We start from the raw sequence: 19,664 nt of genomic DNA on the forward strand, positions 1-19,664 counted from the left end.
TAACTTGGATTTGTGGCTAGGCATACGCTATCGTAAATTTTTTCATTGCATTTGATGTCTGAAGCTAGTTAGCCCTAGTTCAGATTTTGTTGTCTGCATGGTAAGGTGAGGCTACCGGAACTTTCGGTAGACACTCGCTTAGTATATATGACGTTTACATGTTTTCTTTGCATAAGGTAATTAGTGTAATGTGTGACTGATTACGGAAGAAGGAGGATTCATTTACGCATTTTAGAGCGTGTTAGAATCAGGAGTTTTCCTCCACAGTAAACAGAAGTTAGAAATAATGAACCTTCTAACCTCCTGTAGATTTTATTTTGCCTAACCCTGTGGTATGGCTTACGAGCCTAGAAGAAGTGTCTGCTAAAGGATTACATCAAGTAATCTTAGACTAAAGTGCTCGCTCTCCAATCAGTGTTGTGAAGTGTAGTGCCCCTTGTGTTGTGGAGGGGGCGTCAGATCGGCCCCATAATGCCTCTAGGCCTGGACCTCTGTCGGACTCCCAGGACTCAGGGAGAGGGCATGTCGAAAGCCGCAAGAGGGTTACGGGGGCTCCCCACCGATCTGGCGTCCCTTCGGCAGAACCTGTTGACTCTTCCCAGGCTGCTAAAGATCGTGCACGTGTACGAATCTTGAAGGATTGCTTCTCGTCCTCCGAGGCGTCCTCCCCACACGGGTTGGAGTTCTCGGAAGGACTCGCGCCCCCTAAAGAAGCTTTAGAGAAGAGGACGCTTCACGTCCTCTCTCTCGTCACGAGAGGATGAAAGAGTAAAGAGAGACCACATTTTCCCTTTTAGAAGAATGCACTGGCTCTTTTCCTAAGGGACATTTAATGGAGGCTCATTCATCTTGCCAGAAGAGTGATTTGAGCCTCCTGCGAGAACGCTCGTGTATATATCATTTATACATTATTAAGGAGGTCCATTCATCTTGCCAGAAGAGTGATTTGAGCCTCCTGCAAGTGACGACTCATGTATACATCATGTATACATTATTAAGGAGGCCTCATTCATCTGCAGAAGAGTGATTTGAGCCTCTGCGAGGCAATGTGAACGCGTCATGTATATGAACGCTCATGTATATATCACTTATACATTATTAAGGAGGTTCATTCATCTTGCCAGAAGAGTGATTTGAGCCTCCTGCGAGTGAACGCTCATGAAGTTAGAGCTGTTTCAACCTCGCTAGCATTCCAAAAGAATTTGGTAATCAAGGACATTCTTGATTCCACCTTTTGGAGGAGCAACTCAGTAGTCGTCTCCTCTCCTCATTGCGCTCCGTATACGTTATGTAACGTTCGCTTTACTTCGATAAAGCAAGCTGATAAGTTTGACGGCCGGCAAGCTGCTTTGCACAGTCAAACAACTTATGTCTCTGGTCGGCATAAGAAGGGCAATTTAGACGTGAGGAAGCTTTTGGAGGTGCTCGACGTCCTATAAGTAGAGACATTCTCCAGGACGCTCGGCAAGCACCTTGCGGAAGACGAAAGCCATACGTTTTCTTTTAGTGTTCACACTCTTCAGGAGCAGCGTGCGGCTCTCCATGGAGACTCGCATGAGGACGTCCCTTAAAAATATTCAATGTCATACGCAAAACGCGGTACGTCATAACATTGAGATGTTGGCAAGGTCGCTCGCCAGGACGCCTCTTGGCGGGCCTTGCAGGCATCAAGGCACTCAACGAGTTCCTCTCTGAAACGTCGTTAGAAGACTTGGTGTTCTCTGCTCAGACACGCTCGTAGCTAAGCAGGACGTTTTTTGAGGACGCTCAGCAGGACGCTTTCCAGGACGCTAAGCAGGACGCTTTTGAGGACGCCGGCAGGACGCTTTTGAGGACGCTTAAGCAGGACGCTTTTGAGGACGCTCAGCAGGACGCTTTTGTGGACATTCGCCAGGACGCTTCGGTGGAAGCTCGGCAGGACGCTTTGCGAGAGAAAAGACTTGTTGAAGGCGTCTTATTTGCTGTTGAGGACATTTCTTTACAGAAATTTTTAAAAGGATTCGGAGTTAGCGGAGAGACATACCCGATTTTTTTCTTTGATCCCTCTTTCCTCTTCATCGATTTCTTTGAGAATCGGGAAGATTATATACTCGGATTCCTGGGTGACTTTCGGTCATGTTAAAGGGTTTTCCCCTATTAGCAAAGTGCTAATAGTTTTGTCAAGTCAGGACGTTTTCCCCATTGTCATTTAAGTGGGGGACCCCTCATAAATGGGGTAGTTCTCATTGACATAGATTTTAACGTTTTTATCGTTTAAGCGGATAAACTCTTTAACAAATTTCGGAAGAGCTCTCATTCATTTTCAGAGGCTCATCCGGGGTTAAGAGAAAGACTTGTAGACTATCCAGGAAGTCTTTTGTCCAATATCATAAGAACATTGAACGGTCTTTTTCGATCCTCGGTTCTCTCTTGATGATCTCTATTCGAATGTTACTCCCTTTTCTTGGAAAAGAGTCTTGGCAAAGAGTCAAGGAGTTCTTTTAAAAGTCTCGTTCATTAGAACGTGGACACTCGTTTTCCTTTCTTTCTCTCTTCCTCGTCCAGGAAAGATGTAGTAGAGAATTCGATGTTCAAATTACTACAATACTTACGTAGTTTATCTTTGCGTCATTTTGCTAACGCATGGGTCGAGTCATATACGCATATCGTATTTACCTCTGCGGATAGAAGCCGAAAGAACTGTTGTTCTAATGTATTTATTTGACACTCCCTTCAACCTTCCAAGAGTTTTCGGAGTAAGAACAACTCTTCAGGTATTGTTACGACAACACCAACTCAGCTTCTGTATTTAGCGAATTCTGTTTCGTTTAAATAGGCCTGCTTGAGAGTTTCCTTTTGCTCGATAATATCATACCTATTCCTTCGTAAAGGGAGTAGCTGGCAACTCAGGCAGATAGTATTCTGTTCACCATTGAAGCTTTCCTTCGAGGAAGACTTCTCCTTCACTCTTTTTGATAGAGATCGAAGGTGGTCGATCTCCAATCCTTATTTTGTTTTCTTGAAGGAAAGAATTTAGGATGGAGATCGTTGTTCAGAATACTATAAATATACTACGTATATTAACCTCGCGGACATGATTCTACTAAGCAGTTGAATTGTCCGAGGGGTAAGCGCATATCCTAGTTATTCTACGGATTGCGACTTAGACGAGAAGTATTCTAATTGAACTGCAACATCAACTCAGCTTCTGTATTTAGCGAATTTTGTTTCGTTTAAATCTGCCTGCTTGAGAGTTTTCCTTTGGCTCATAATTTCATACCTTCCCTTCGTAAAAGGAGTAGCTGGCAACCTCAGGCACATAGTGCGAGACGATGATCAAGGCTGCTGTTACTGTGATCTACGCAGTACCGGCTAGCTCGGTGTCATGCGCTGTTGGTTACGTCTCTCTCCCCTTGCGGGAATGGCTGAATAAACCGTCTCTCTGCCCTACAATCATGGATTTTAGCCTCGGGTTGAGGAAATTTCTAGTAATCTTGAATGATCATACCTGCCGTTTACTTAGAAAATTTCAACAAGATATCTCTTATACTTGTTAGGTGCGGGTTTTTACCGCACGGTAACATTCTGTACGAATCTACCGCGGCATAGCACTATAATAATGCTCTCCTGCTTATGCAAAGCGCAGCCTTATTTAGGGAAGGAAGCAGGCTGAGTGAGGGAATGGATAAGTTTGCTGGGGACCATTTCCTCGCTGGAGAAGCTTGTTTTCCCTGAATAAACAGCAATTCAGACCTCTACAAATTTTCCTCACGAAGAAATTGGAATAACATCAAAGATCTTGTAATTCTAATTTTCTCTCAACGGCTTGAGGATCACCTCGGGTGATAGCGAGAGGGTGCCAGACATCCGAACAGAGAACAGATGTTCTGGCACATTGTACTGAAAGAATTGGTGGAAGCAAATTGGTCGGCTCTCCAGTTCCTCGAAGGGTGAGTTTGGATCGAGTGGCCCAAATCATCTCGGATAATTTCTCAGCTCTCTTATAGCTCGAGAAGAGAGAATTGGTTATGGGCTTGGGCACGGAACGTAACGATCCTCAAGAGGTTCGTTAAACTAGTGCACGTCCGTGCGGGTCTTCTCGATCGAAGGCAACAACTACTGACGTCTGAGTAATCCTCACTTAGAAGTATGTCGAAAGTGAGGAGAGACTGAGGGCGTCCTTTCGTTAAGTTTTTCGTAATATTGGAAGACGAAGGAGCTTCCTCTTAAGTTGTTCCCTTATTCATGATCCTAGAGGATTAGCTTTAGTCGCCACATGTTGGCCTCTAAGAGGTTGGATTCACAGAGGTCAGGTAATTCAGAGAATTGTCCAAAGACCCTTCCCGAGAGAATCTGTGTAATCTAACATCGTCACTTAGTGAAGTATCTAATATCTCTCCTCTCTGACTCTGAAGGCGTTCAGACTATCGAGAAGCGATAAGAGCTTCAAGATTAATGGCAGTCTCTTGGCCAAGGCAAAGCAGTGCTGCCTATTTTCAGTTTTCAATCGGAGGGGGCCGTTTCTGGAGATAGTGAAGGGAAATGACTGTTCCTCCACCTCAACCTCTGTGAATTTCGTTATGGTTCTATCTTTCCGTATGAAGTATGAGATAAGATAGAAGTCCTAACTATTGTAGAATATGCAAATATGTTGTTGACGGCCTCTAGGCTCAGAGATTCGGTTCTGTCAAACAACAAAGCTTCACGATCTTTGAGGTCTGTGGAGATCTTGAAATTCTCTGGATCAAAGGTTCCGGCATGGAACTTAGACGTAGTCTGAGTTTCTGATGCCAAAAGCATTTCGAACCTATCCTTTCTGCGAACTTAATACACGTGACCAGAAAGGCTAATATTCTAACCGCTCTAGCCACGGCAAGGAGGGTTAGTGAGCTTTTAGCCATCATCAGAGGTTTTGGCTTTAAAGGACATAATGCGGTCTGTCCGCTAAGCCTTCCGTTCTTGATAAGAACGAAAACCTGTCTAACCATTGACCCGAAGGCTTGGAGACCAAGGGTATGGCACAAATTATTGGGCAAGGGTATTAGAGAGTCCTGTGCCCGGTAGGGTCTCTCAAGTTTTATCTTGATAAAACTATAGAAAGTCAAGGTCAACAGACAATCTGCGGTGTTCCGTAAAAAGACCAGACTAGTTCATGTCCAAGAACACCCTGGTATGATAGCCAAGGAGTTCTTTTAAGAGGTCTCATTCATTATGTTTGCATAAAGATTTGAGATTTTTTCTTAATATCAATGCTCAAGAGGTGAGGGCGCGGCCTCGGAAGCATTTCAACAGAGCATGACACTCAGTAACATCCTGAGTGCCACGCTTTTGCGAAGCAACTCTGGGTTCGCTTCACACTCCCGACAATCTGCGGTGTTCCGTAAAAAGACCAGACTGGTTCATGTCCAAGAACACCCTGGCATTATAGCCAAGGAGTTCTTTTAAGAGGTCTCATTCATTATGTTTGCATAAAGATTTGAGATTTTTTTCTTAATATGAATGCTCAAGAGGTGAGGGCGCGGCTCGGAAGCATTTCAACAGAGCATGACACTCAGTAACATCCTGAGTGCCACGCTTTAGCGAAGCAACTCTGTGTTCGCTTCACCTCCCGACGGGATGTGAAGACGACATTTCAGATCCGTAAGTCGCTAGGACCATACATATCCGTAGATATATTATTGGGTGCAAGAAGCAACACGAATCCTATCCTATAGAAAAGGGATAGGTGTGCTTTTAACTTTGAAGGGTTGGTCGCTTGAGGCGCGTTCCTTTTCTTTAGCCTAGAAGTTATGGAACTAACTTTGATAGGTTAGGTCAGGTGGTGGTTTTAGCTTCGGTGCCCTCAGAAGTATGGTCATATGGTCTAGTCACATTGTGGTCACGCCCCCGTTGACAGATCATCTAGAGCGCACCAGCATTACAGGTCTCTACCTCGCTGGCAACTAGTAACGCAGAAGCAGACTTTGGTGACAGTAATCACGAAGTCGGCTATGCTAACAGGTCAGGAACCAAGATGTATATCATCTACTTAATTTAGTTTCCCAAAAATCCTATTCTGTCTCTTCCCACCATCCGAAGGTGGGATTCAGCTATATATATATCTGTCAGGTAAGTTTCATGAACAAAATGTTATTGTTATAATACAATTAAGTTTGTTCATACTTACCTGGCAGATATATATAATTAAAGTGCCCACCCACCTCCCCTCAGGAGACAGTGGCACTGATAAAATATGAATAGAAAATGGGATGTTTCCTGATATCCGCCTCCCAGCGGCGGGAATGGGTACTACCACCTGGCCGCCCACTGCGTGTGCCGCGAATTTTTAAATTCTGTCGGACTTCAGAAAATACAGCTATATATATATCTGCCAGGTAAGTATGAACAAACTTAATTGTATTATAACAATAACATTTTTATCATTGTTAAATTTATTGTGAAGTAACATTTTATTTTTTATTTTGAAGTAACATTTTATTTTTTATGTGAATTGCTACTGCTTTTATGTACATATTATAGCAAAGATTTTACTGTCTCTTCTCTCCTCAACAATCCCACAATTTACGATAACTTGAAATCATTCATTCGTTCCTCAGAAATATAAACGCTCCCTCCCTCTACCTTGTTAGCTGTGTACCACCACAATGACGAAAGATTTTGTTAATCATTTGTGCTAAATTCTATAGTGAAAAGCTTTGTTTTCATTACGTTAAATTCATTGGAAAATCCCCTTTTTATGTGAATTGTTATTGCTTTTGCATACATACAGTAATATTTTAACACACTTCTCCTCTCCTCAACATATCAAAGCTCCCTCGTTCAGTCTCAAGTCAGCTGGGGGTGACGTAACCGCGGTTACGTACGATTTTATACATCTTTTATGCTAAATGTTATATTGAAAGTTAAATTTTATATTAAATGCTTTATAATTTTATTTATTTTGTCAAATATTGTTATCATTAAACTATATACTGTAAATGAAAAAAAATTATACAGTTTAACTTGTAAGACCGAGTAGGCCGTAGAATACAAGTAAGTTCGAAGTACGAGCATTTGTTCGACAAACAATACAAAATTTTCTCAAAAATTTTGTTAGAAAAACAAAGTTCGACATAAGCATTCGACAAACGAGGTATCAGTGTATTTGTTTATGAGCATGGAGTTAATGTTGTTCCATCAGCATAGATTAAACCATGGAACTGTATTTTAACCCTTATTTGTTTTTTTTTTTATAAACCTAGTTTTGTAAGTGCATTTATTAGTAGAGGTATGAATAGTCAAAATGGTACTGAATACTTTAGTAACTCAGTCTTGCATCATCATGTCATCATAAATGTTGTTGCTAAAGCATTTTTTTCATTACGTTAAATTCATTGGAAAATCCCCTTTTTATGTGAATTGTTATTGCTTTTGCATACATACAGTAATATTTTAACACACTTCTCCTCTCCTCAACATATCAAAGCTCCCTCGTTCAGTCTCAAGTCAGCTGGGGGTGACGTAACCGCGGTTACGTACGATTTTATACATCTTTTATGCTAAATGTTATATTGAAAGTTAAATTTTATATTAAATGCTTTATAATTTTATTTATTTTGTCAAATATTGTTATCATTAAACTATATACTGTAAATGAAAAAAAATTATACAGTTTAACTTGTAAGACCGAGTAGGCCGTAGAATACAAGTAAGTTCGAAGTACGAGCATTTGTTCGACAAACAATACAAAATTTTCTCAAAAATTTTGTTAGAAAAACAAAGTTCGACATAAGCATTCGACAAACGAGGTATCAGTGTATTTGTTTATGAGCATGGAGTTAATGTTGTTCCATCAGCATAGATTAAACCATGGAACTGTATTTTAACCCTTATTTGTTTTTTTTTTTATAAACCTAGTTTTGTAAGTGCATTTATTAGTAGAGGTATGAATAGTTAAAATGGTACTGAATACTTTAGTAACTCAGTCTTGCATCATCATGTCATCATAAATGTTGTTGCTAAAGCTTTCCACCAATTCCTTATGTATGGTCAAATCTGCCCAGCATACATTTGTCATGAATTTTAACATTTTGTGGTCATCTATTAAAAATCTCAACATTGGAAACTAAGGCTACAGTATTTGAAGTCAATTCTGTTCAAATATCATTTATTACATATTGAACTGAATTTAGAAAGCTTAGTTTCTAGATTTTTTGGTAAAACTTTTAAATTTAATGTGAAGTATCCAAAAATTTGGTGAATGTTTAATGTGAAGAATTGTTTTTAAAAGTAAGCTTTTCTCTTTCAGAATGATAAAGATAAAGCCAATATTTCCAAATTGATTGATGCTATCAAGGCCAGTAAAGGAGGATCAAAGATTGGAGTTTATGCCAAAGACAAATTCAACTCGGAACTTATTGATGCTTGGAGAAAAGCTGTCAAGGAGGCAACTTTTGAACAGGTATGCTCATGTTTATTGGAGACCTTGCATAACCATATTAGTAACTTACCAACTTCATTATTGATGTGTGTATTTTGCTTGGCATTTTATGTATGCAACTTACCAAGTAGTTACATAGCTATAGTTTCTAAAAACCGTTGGCAGCTAGAATTTTTGAAATTCGCGGAAGCGCTAGTTTGTTTTGGTCAGGTGATCCTCTCTCTCTCTCTCTCTCTCTCTCTCTCTCTCTCTCTCTCTCTCTCTCTCTCTCTCTCTCTCTCTCTCTCTTCTCTCTCTCATAAGTAATTTTGAAATCGAAATTTTATAATCATGCTAAAGATAATTTTAATATTAAGAGATATGCTGTAACTCTTATAACAAATATTTTATCAAGGTAAGAATTTTATTGAGCCTCAAGTACTATTATAAAAGATTCATATTTTATATGCAAAATTTTCAATGTTTTAATTACTTTTATGATGTACCTATATATGTCACAAATGCTTTATTGTTCTTAAAGTTGTATAAAGTAAATCTGTGTTTTTATGTTTTATAATTATGTAAATTTCTATGAAGGCACATGTAAATATCTAAGTTTTAAATGTAAACTGCAATGTAATTTGTATTTATTGTAATAGCCAATGTAAATATTGGAATAAAGCTTATTATTATTATCAGTAGTGGAATTTTTGGAATTCTTTGCCGTCGCTCTTTGTTGGAGTTATTTGGTGAAATACTCTGAATATTGGATATTGGAAGTATTGTTTTTGGTGATAGCTGTTTAGGAATTGATAATAGTTTTAAATAGTTTTGCACCGAAATTCACTAGTTTTGAATTGGTCTACATAATGTCAGACACTAGTTCATCTGGGATTAGGTATTGTAGTAAAGGCTGCAATACTAGGATCACTAAAGTTGGTAAAGATCCACATTCAATTTGCACAGGTTGTAGGGGACAGAATTGTACACCAGATCAAACTTGTGGGGAGTGTATTAATTGGGATCAAAGAAATTGGAAGATCTTGACTAGTTACACGAACAAGTTAGAGAGAGAGAAAAAGAGAAAAGCGGCTTCTAGAGCTAAAGCAAAAAACTTAATTAGTCAGGAATTGTCTAATGATAATTTGTCTCTTTCTGAACCTTCCCCTCCACCTGTCATTCCCAGTCCTAATCTGGGCTCTCACACCTGTACCCGATGCTGTTACCAATTTAGAGGCAAGAGTCGATCAGAAATTTTCAATCATGCTCCAAGCAGTGGAGAAATTAGGAGTGTCCGTAAAAACTCTAATGGAAAAGGTAAGTGGTGAAGTGAGTGCAAGTGTAAGTGTTGTGGAGGAGGTGGCTGTTCGGCCCACTGATTCTCCTAGGCAAAGGTCCCTGTCAAACTCCCCAGAACCTGGGAGGAGGCATACTGGCAGCCCAAGGGAGGTTAGTGGGGTCTGCCCACGAGCAGTCGCCCCCTCAGGCGATTCTGTTGACAAATCCCAGATCACAATAGAGCGCCATTGGAAAGGCGTCTCTAAAGGAGTACCGCTGTTATCTAGTGCTTCCAGCTCCGAGGAGTCCTCTCCCAGGCACCAGTGGCGATTCCATGACGAGTCCCGTCCATTGAAAAGGAGGGCTCGTAAGTTGTCTCCCTCTCCAGTCCCTTGTAAAAAGGCTAGCCCTTTATGGAAAGAACAGCCTTCGTGTAGTTTTTGGGACTCTCCAGAGAGATTCTCTCGGGATACAGCAGGAGAGGGACGTCGTAGTGAGAGGATTACATCCTCTAAGTCGAAGTCGTCATCGAGAAAGTTTTTCTCTAGCAGACATTCAGAGGTGAAGAGTACGGGGAAGAGTAAACTCTTGGAGATGTCTTCAGCACCGGTCCGCATATGTAATACTGAGGACTGGTAAGACTGCCATCAGTCCCTCCTGTAATCCCCCGAGACTCCTGGGAGACATCTTCAGCGTTTGGAGCATGAGAACACACTGACTCCCGAGCGCCCATCGGTGCCACAGTTTGCTTGCTCGCCGGAGCAGCTTTTGGCGCCCGGAACTTCTGCAGTGACACTAGAACAACCTTTGGCTCCCAAGTGTCCATTGGCGCCCAGGAATACAGTTGCAACCAAGCGTCCATTAGCTCCCGAGCGCCCACTAGTGCCCGGGAATCCACGAGCACCCGAGCATCCATAGGTATACGTGTATATGCAACCAAGTGCACAGAGGGACAGTCTGAAGCGCTCGGACAGCCTATGTCATCAATTTCAGCTTCGGGCCTACCGACAGGACTTCAGGTGATGGCTGCCCCCGATCATTCTCTGTCAGCCATCCAGAATAAGATAGACAGCATTTTGGGCTTTATTCAATATGCGGCGCCCCCTATCCAACCTGTAGAGACTTATTCACCTATTTCTTCAGCCGAAGAAGAAGAGAAAGGAGGATAAAGATTCTTCTCTCACTGCCTACAAAGCCTTGCTTTTTTACTTTGTAGACAATTTTTCAGTTTGTTCATGAAACTTACCTGTCAGATATATATATAGCTGTATTTTTCCGAATCCGACAGAAATTTAAACACTTACGACACACGCAGTGGGAGTCAGGTGGTTAGTACCCATTCCCGCCGCTGGGAGGCGGGTATCAGGAATCATTCCCATTTTCTATTCATAATTTTTCTGTCGCCGGTGCTGAAAACACCTGTTTTCAGTACCTCCGTCTTAGGATTTTGGAAACTTCATTGCCGCTAAGTATCCTAATTGTCTTTTGATTTATTTACTAGGATTTGTGGCTAGGCATACGCTATCTTAAATTGATTTGAATTTGATTCATTTTTGCATAAAATATCTGAATCTAGTTAGGCTAGTTTCAGACGGGGTTGTCTGCAAAGATAGGGTGTGGCTACCGAAAGCTTCGGTAGATTCGCACTTGGTATGTACGAGGGGTTTGGTCTTGCTTCTTTGTTGAGATTTGTCATGTAAGGAGTGAGAACTTTGTCTATTCCGTAAGAAGAACGTATGATTCGTATGTACGCAATTAATCAGTAAACATGTCTAATTCCGTAAGGAAGACGTATGATTCGTATGTACGCAATTAATCAGTAACAAAAGTCAGGGTAGTGAACCTGCTAACCTTCCTGTAGACTTTATTTTGCATAACCCTGTAGTATGGCCTACGGGCTATGTATATGTCTACGAGAGGTGCTCGCTCTCCTTCATTGCTGTGAAGTGCTACTTCTGTAATTGTTACTCCTAACCCTGCAGTGTTGCCTTCGGGCCCTAAGCAGTGTCTGTAGAGAAATTGCCCTTTCTCTGATACTCCTTCGATTCGTAACTTAGAATCGAAAGTGCTTGCTTTAGAGAGTAAAAGTGAAGTGCAGAAGCTGCAGTGATACCCCTTGTGTAGTGGAGGGTGCGTCAGATCGGCCTCGTTTCGCCTCTAGGCCGGGACCTCTGCTTGACTCCCAGAACCAGGGAGAGAGCATGTCGAAAGCCGAAGGAGGGTTACGAGGAACCCCCACCGATCTGGCGTGCCTTCGGCAGTTTCTGATGAAAATCCAGACTGCCTAAGTGCGTGCACGTGCACGAATCCTGAAGGATTGCTTTCTCGTCCTCCGAAAGCGTCCCTCCCCAAGCGCAGGGGTTGGGAGCTTTCGGATGGACTCGCCGCCCTCTAAATAGAAGCTTTATAGAAGAGGACGCTTCACGTCCTCTCTCTCTCTCTCTCTCGTTATGCGTTTCAGTGAGAAGTAAGAAGGCGAACGTCGCCTGAACTTATGTCCGTCTTTCCACCGAGAAATACGTAAAAGAAGTCATAGTAGCAGTAAGCTTTTGAGAGCGGAGCCCAAAGCCCAGGGGCCGCGCGGCGGGTGTACGCCAAGCAGCGCGCAGTGGACGCCGAGCGTGCGCCGCCAGTGGACGCCGAGCGCGCTCCAGTGGACGCCGAGTGCACCAGCGCACGCCAGGTCATGTGTCGCCTAGCTGAACGTTTCTGTTGAACTCTTCAAGCTCTTGTTTCAGATTTGGGCTTAAAGAATTTTTACCTCTACCTTCGATGATACCTTCTACCTCACCTGCAAAGAATGTGAAGTAGGCAGTGCTTCGGAGGAAGCTTAAAGTGAACAGACAACTTCTTCTTCGAAACCCAGCAAGACATCAGGTTTCGTGAATTCAAGAGGTCTCTGTCAATTAATCATGCTTTTTTTTTTTCGCATAGGTGGATGGAGTTAAGGAAAGCTCAAGGGAAGTTCTCGTTTGCTCTACCGCAAGCTTTGCCATTCTGCCAATAAATTTAAGTTGCCACTACCGCAGTCAAGACTTTGCGATAAGGCAGTTACGCGTTATAAAGGCTCGATGTCCTGCACGTCAGGACTCTCGGCAACGTTCAGTAGGATTCTTGCAAAGGCACTCATCAAAAGTACGCTCTTCAGGAAAGCGCAAGACAGGACTTCCTTTGCCAGACTGCCAATAAATTTTAAGCTTTAGCAGGCATTAGTTGTGATACGGGAGAGGAAGCTGGTTGGAGAGTTTCTTCCTCTTCCCAGGATAATTTTACCAGCTTTTTAGCCCATCTGAAAGGGCTTTTCAGATGATAGATTTTGTTAGTTCCTAGTCGGGACTACGCTGCCGAATTGAACATCGTCGTTCTACCTGACGTAAGCCCAGTCTCTTAACAGGATTCTTGCCCCTTCCTCGTTTGAGACGGGAATCAGAAAATAAAATGCTCGACTTCCTGGATTACGTTTTGTCAATTCAGTGACTTTCCCCCATTGACGATATACTATCGTTTTGTCAAGTAAGTGGGTATCCCCTCATTGACAAAATATCTCTTTGTCCGTAAATGGGTTAGTTCTCATTGACAAACTCTCATTAACTTGATATTGCGTAAGCGAATAAGCTCTTATTGACAAGATTCGGAAGAGCTCTCATTCGTCATTCGCAGACTCGTACAAGAAATAGACTTGTAGACTACGTCAATGAACCCTTATGTCCAATAACATAAAAAGCTTGAGCTGACTGTTTCGATTCTCCAAAGTTTTGTTCATGAAACTTGCCTGTCAGATATGTATGTAGCTGTATTTCCGAATTCAGCTATATATATGTCTGCCAGGTAAGTTTATAAACAAACTTTACTTGTAGATATAATTTCATATTTTGCCTTGCGTTATTTTATTTCTGGTTGGTTCAAGTCATATACGCTCGCTGTAGTTACCTCTTCGGATGCAAACCGAGAGGTCTATGGTCCATTTTAAGGACATTTAAATCGTTACTCCTGCAGCCTTCCAGGAGTTTCCGATTTATCTTTTACCGTGGTATGGTAGTGTTCTGACGACACAAACGCATCTATATATTTAGCGTTTTCTGTTTCACTTAAATATACCAGCTTGAGAGTCTCTTTATGCTAAAAATAACGGACCTTTTTTCTTCATAGAATAGGGTAGCTGGCAACCCAGGCATAAAGTTAAGAGACGACGATGACGGACGATCGTAAGCTGCTGCTGTCACTGTCCTCTCCTCCAGTCCAAACGAGCCAGTACCAACTCGTTCGCTGTCATGCGCGGTAGGTTACGTCTCTCTCTCCTGCGGGATTGACTGACTAACCGTATCTCTGTGCTGGCAGTTACGTCTCTCTCTCTCCTGCGGGATTGACTGACGAACTGTATCTCTGCCCTACAATCACGGACTTTAGCCTAAGATTGAGGGGATTTCTTACATGAATGAATACACATTGCATTCGTTTGGCCTTAATATGTTCTACAGAGATATCTTACTCCTTTCGGTGCTCGTTACCGCACGGTATAGGACTACGAGTCCTACCACAACATTGCACTATTATATGCTCTCTTGCTTAGGCAAAGCGCAGCCTTATTAGGGAAGTAAACATACTGGTGTTGGAGGGAAATGGATGAGCTTGCTGGGGAGACCATTTCCTTCCTAAAGAAAGTTTGTTTCCTCCCTGAATAGACTGCAATTCAGACCTCTACAGTTTTTTCCTACCGGGAAACTGAAATTTTATTAAAGATCTAGGAATGATTTCTGAACATCTCTCGGTGCGTTAAGTATCTCTTGAGGTGATAGAAAAGAAGGTGCCGGACATCTGGAGAGGGTTTCAGATGTCCTGGATCATAATCTGAAAGAAGTGGAAGCAATTCAGTCGTCCCTCCAGTCCTCGAAACGAGTTTTTGGAACCATGGTCCATATCAACTCTGATCTTCCACAGCTCTCTCATATCTTAGGAAGTATCTTCTCTCGGTCCCGGTTCGGGTTTACGAGAAAGAGCCTATTATAACAACAGGCGTAGAAATGGAACGATCCTCTAGAGGTTCGTTACAGGATTGCAAAAGTCCGTTCGAATCGTCTCGATCGAAGGCAGCAACTACTGACTTCCGAGTGGAATCTTTTTTTAGAAGTATGTTGAGAGTTGTGGAGACTTTAGGGACGTCCTTTCATTCATCTCTTCGCTAGGCTGAGGACGAAGAGGCTTCTTCTTCTCTGCTCCCTTATTCTCGATCCGGGAGCGGTAACATTAAACGCCATCCTATGATATTGAACGGGGATGGATGTTTAGTCTCTTTTTTCCCCTTTTTCAATCGCTTAGGAAATGTAATAAGATGATTTATATCATCACAGGGAGCGACAATGACGCTAATCGCCCCATGTTGGCCTTCAAGACCCTAGATTCACAGAGGTCACGTCCTTCCAAGGACCTTTTCCGAGAGAGTCGGTCTCCTTTAACACGAAAGGTACCTATAACCTCTCCGCTCTGAGTCTGACTACGTTCAGACTATCGAGATGTTGACAGCATAAGATTGCAGTCTTCCCTTTCCGTTTGAAGAATGGGATAAGCTGGCAGTCACAACTATTAAAGAATACGCAAATATGTTGTTGACGGCCTCTTTGGGCTCAGAGATTTGCTTCTGTCAAACACAAAGCCCTTCACGATCTTTGAGTTCTGTGGAATCTCGAAACTCGCCATCACCATCTACTTTTTGTCTCACCATGTTTTCTCGGAGTCAGACACTCGTGCGAGATCAGGAGACATATAGTAGCCCGAGTTTCTTGTTGACGAAGTCGGTTGCGTTTATACACCCCCGATGATCGTTAACATGAGACCAGGTTGGACTGTCAGGCATTCGTCCTTCGGGACTGAATCGCCTTTTTGTTCTCCTCGCTCCTTTCTCCTGGCACCAGAAGCTCGAGTCAGGAGTGGCTCAGGAGTTGATTCGCTAACGACGTTGGGTTGCGTTGATACACCCCCCAAGGTTTTGCTTAGCTTGAATCGCCCAGGCAGTCCAGACACTCATCCTTCAGCGAAGAATAGTGCCTTATGGTCTTCAGGGTACAGCCTTGCTGTCGTTGATTCGTCTGACTGGTCAACTGGTCGGTCACCTGACGTTAGTACAGAGGGGGACGACTGTGCATGTCCAGATCGAAGCTTTCAATATGGAACTTAGACATAGTCTGAAGTTCGTGATGTCAAAGCATTCGAACATCTCCTACCTGTTAACTTCTTACATGTCATCAGGAAGGCATTTTTCTAACCACCCTAGATACGACAAAGAGGGTTAGTGAGATTTTTTAAGCCATCGTCACAAGTTTTGGCTTTAGAGAACACAAGGCGGTGTGCTCTCTAAGCTTTTCGTTATGGCCTAAGAATGGAAACCCGTTTTGTCCTTGGGCCAGGAGCTTGGAAGCAAGGATGGCACAAGTTAGTGGGCAGGAGCCAGAGAGAGTCCTGTGCCCTGTCAGGTCTCTCAAGTTTTATCTACATAAAACTCAAGAAAGTCGAAGTCGTACGGACAATCTGCAGTGTTCCGAAAAGACCAGACTTGCCCATATCGAAGAACACCCTGGCTTTATTGTTAAGGAGGTCTTTCAAAAAAGCTCCTCTTCTTTGTGTTTGCACAAAGATTTGAAATCTTTTGATTTCTTGAATGCTTCACGAGGTGAGGGCGCGGCCTCGGAAGCATTTCAACAGAGCATGGCACTCAGCAACATCCTGAGTACCATGTTTTAGCGAAGCAACTCTGTGTTCAATTCACACTCCCTGCGAGATGTGAAGATGGCATATGAGATCTGCTGCTCGCTAGGGCCATACGTGTCTGCAGACACAATCTTGGGGGCAAGAAGTACCACTCATCCTATCCTGTAGAAAATGGTAGGAAGAGCTCTTAATTTAGTAATTGAGTCGCCGACAACGGTGACTTCTTAACTCTTAAGCCTTAGTTAACACACCTTAACTTTGGCTAGGTGGGTCAGGTGGTGATATATATTTTTATATATATATTTATTTTACTTCGTAGCCCTCATGGTATGGGTCAAATTATGGTCTAGTCAACGTCGTGGTCTCGCCCCTGTTGACGATCATCTGGATTGCACCAGCTATATAGGTCTCTACCTCGCTGGCAACTCTAGTAGCACAAGCACACTTACGAGGCAGTAACCACGAAGTCAGCTATGCTAACAGGTAAGGAATCAAGATATCAATTATCTGCATATATATGTTTCCTAAAATCTTCTATTCTGTCTACTCCCACCACCAAAGGTGGGATTCAGCTATATATATATCTGACAGGTAAGTTTCATGAACAAAATGATATTGTAATGATACAATTAAGTTTGTTCATACTTACCTGGCAGATATATATAATCAAGTACCCACCCACCTCCCCTCAGGAGACAGTGTAAATAAAAATTATGAATAGAAAATGGGAATGATTCCTGATACCCGCCTCCCAGCGGCGGGAATGGGTACTAACCACCTGACTCCCACTGCGTGTGTCCTAAGTGTTTAAATTTCTGTCGGATTCGGAAAAATACAGCTATATATATATCTGCCAGGTAAGTATGAACAAACTTAATTGTATCATTACAATATCATATTCATTCTCACTAGTAACCCCCACGTCTCCACTGTCTTCTTACATGAGGGACAACCAGGAAGACTTCAGAAAATTACCGAAACTAGTACAGGCAGTCCCCGGGTTACGACGGGGGTTCCGTTCTTGAGATGCGTTGTAACCCGAAAATCGTCGCAGGCTGGAACATCATCAAAATTCCTAAGAAAACCCTACTTTTAATATTTTGGGTGCATTGAAAACTATGTAAACTGCATTCTTGTTGCATTTTCATCGAAAAAACCTTCAAATGTATTGATTATTTTGCATTTTTGGTGTCATATTTCATCTACCAGATGAGCATTGTAGGCGTCATAATCCTGGAAATAATTTTTGAGGAATATAATAGAAAAGCGCCTTAACCTCGGAACGTCGTAAGCCGAACCCGTTGTAACCCGGGGACTGCTATTACTGTCTTTTTCAGCTCTAAAAGCATTATAAGGAAATAAATCTTTGGCTTGAGGATAAGAGGGATCAAGGCAAGGTCAACTTCTACTTCCCTCCTTCTCGTCTTTCAACTAGGAGACACTTGTGTTACGAAACCGGAGAAGCTCTCTCTTTGGGTGTGTCTGCCTCCACCCGGGGAGACTTCTCCGCGCTTATTGACTCGGCGAGTAGATCGGCTCTCAACTCAGCCAAGATAATGTTTACGGCGTCAGAATTAGACCACCTCATTAAGAATATCTCTTTAAGGTATTCAAAGTTTTTAGTTTCCTGGACTGGACAGTAGGAGCCTTGGGACGTAAACTGAAGAGCTATTCAATGTTGAGTGAGGAAGCTTTTACAGACATTTTGGGAGTGATCTCCTGTTTAGATAAGGGGATTAGAGACGGTTCTGCGGAACTAACCTCTCTCTTCATGTTAGGTATCATAAAGAAGAGAGAGCTATGGTGTTCTTTTACATCCAAGGGAGTTTCTCGTACCCAAGAGTCTGCCTTGTTATATTCGCCCTTGGATAAGAAGCACCTGTTTCCAGAAGAGACAGTAGTGCTAATTGCCTCCGAATCGCAGAAGAAAGCAACACAGGATCTTCTCTCGCATTCCACAAACGGATTAGAGAAAATATCCCAGCCAGCTGAGGACAACCCTCCTGTTTAGATAAGGGGATTAGAGACGGTTCTGCGGAACTAGCCTCTCTCTTCATGTTAGGTATCATAAAGAAGAGAGAGCTATGGTGTTCTTTTACATCCAAGGGAGTTTCTCGTACCCAAGAGTCTGCCTTGTTATATTCGCCCTTGGATAAGAAGCACCTGTTTCCAGAAGAGACAGTAGTGCTAGTTGCCTCCGAATCGCAGAAGAAAGCAACACAGGATCTTCTCTCGCATTCCACTAAACGGACTAGAGAAAATATCCCAGCCAGCTGAGGACAACCCTTTCGGGGCAGGGGATTCGGTAGATATTTCCCAAGATCAAGGGGCAGAGCACATTTCACCCTTAAATTTATTAAAAAAATCCTCAACCAACCCCTGGACCAAGAAGTAGTGTATCAGTCCTTCGTGCGCCAGTAGGAGCGAGGCTCCATCAGTTTTGGGAAGAATGGGAAGCAAGAGGGGCGGAACATTGGATCGTAAAGGTTTTAAGAGAAGGATATGATATTCCGTTCAAGAGAAAGCCACTGTATCAGGCTCTCCGAAAGCTTTGACAGCCTACTCAGAAAATTCAAAAAAGTTCATCGCCCTTTCAGAAGAAGTTTCGTCTCTCTTGCAAAAGAAAGCAATAGAGTTAGTAGAGGAGCCACTAACACCAGGGTTTTACAATCGTCTGTTCGTTGTTCCCAAGTCATCGGGGGGATGGAGACCCATATTGGACGTAAGCACTCTGAACCTTTATGTGCAAAAGACAAAGTTCAAGATGGAGACAAATCAGTCTGTCCTTTCATCAATCCGTCAAGGGGATTGGATGATCTCCATTGATATGGAGGACACATATTTTCACATCCTAATACACCAAAACTCAAAGAGGTTTCTGCATTTTGTCTTCAGGGACAAAATATACCAGTTCAGAGCGCTGTGTTTCGGGCTTTCGACCGCACCACAAGTGTTCACCCGAGTGCTAGCTCCCATTGTGAAATGGTTACATCTAGTCAGGATAAGGATATCCCTTTACTTGGACGATTGGCTCCTCCAGTCACAAACAAAGGAGAGGTGCACGGAGGACCTTCGGAAAACCCTGACTAGGTCAGGATCTAGGACTGTTAATAAACAGACGAAAGTCGCAGTTACTCCCCTGTCAGGAATTAGTCTATTTGGGGATGAGGATCAACTCAGTGAGTTTTCGGGCTTTTCCATCCCCACAAAGAATTAGTCATGCCTGCAGAAGGTAGTGAAATTTTTAGTTCTCCAGGAATCCTCTGCAAAGGAATGGATGAGACATTTGGGACGAAGTTTGCAACAA

General features: G+C 42.7%; 1 protein-coding gene across 8 annotated transcripts in view; it reads left to right on the top strand.

The window, feature by feature from the left end:
- Positions 1 to 19,664, top strand: part of LOC135219230 (FACT complex subunit spt16-like) — a 231,369-nt gene that overhangs the window by 53,889 nt on the left and 157,816 nt on the right. For all 8 annotated transcript variants that reach the window (XM_064255818.1, XM_064255819.1, XM_064255821.1 and 5 more), the window contains exon 4: positions 8,267 to 8,419. In XM_064255818.1, coding sequence (XP_064111888.1) covers positions 8,267 to 8,419 — 153 coding nt within the window. The remainder of the gene's footprint in view (positions 1 to 8,266; positions 8,420 to 19,664) is intronic.

The sequence above is a fragment of the Macrobrachium nipponense genome, chromosome 1, assembly GCF_015104395.2.
Source record: "Macrobrachium nipponense isolate FS-2020 chromosome 1, ASM1510439v2, whole genome shotgun sequence".
In the NCBI taxonomy this organism is placed as follows: Eukaryota; Metazoa; Arthropoda; class Malacostraca; order Decapoda; family Palaemonidae; genus Macrobrachium; species Macrobrachium nipponense.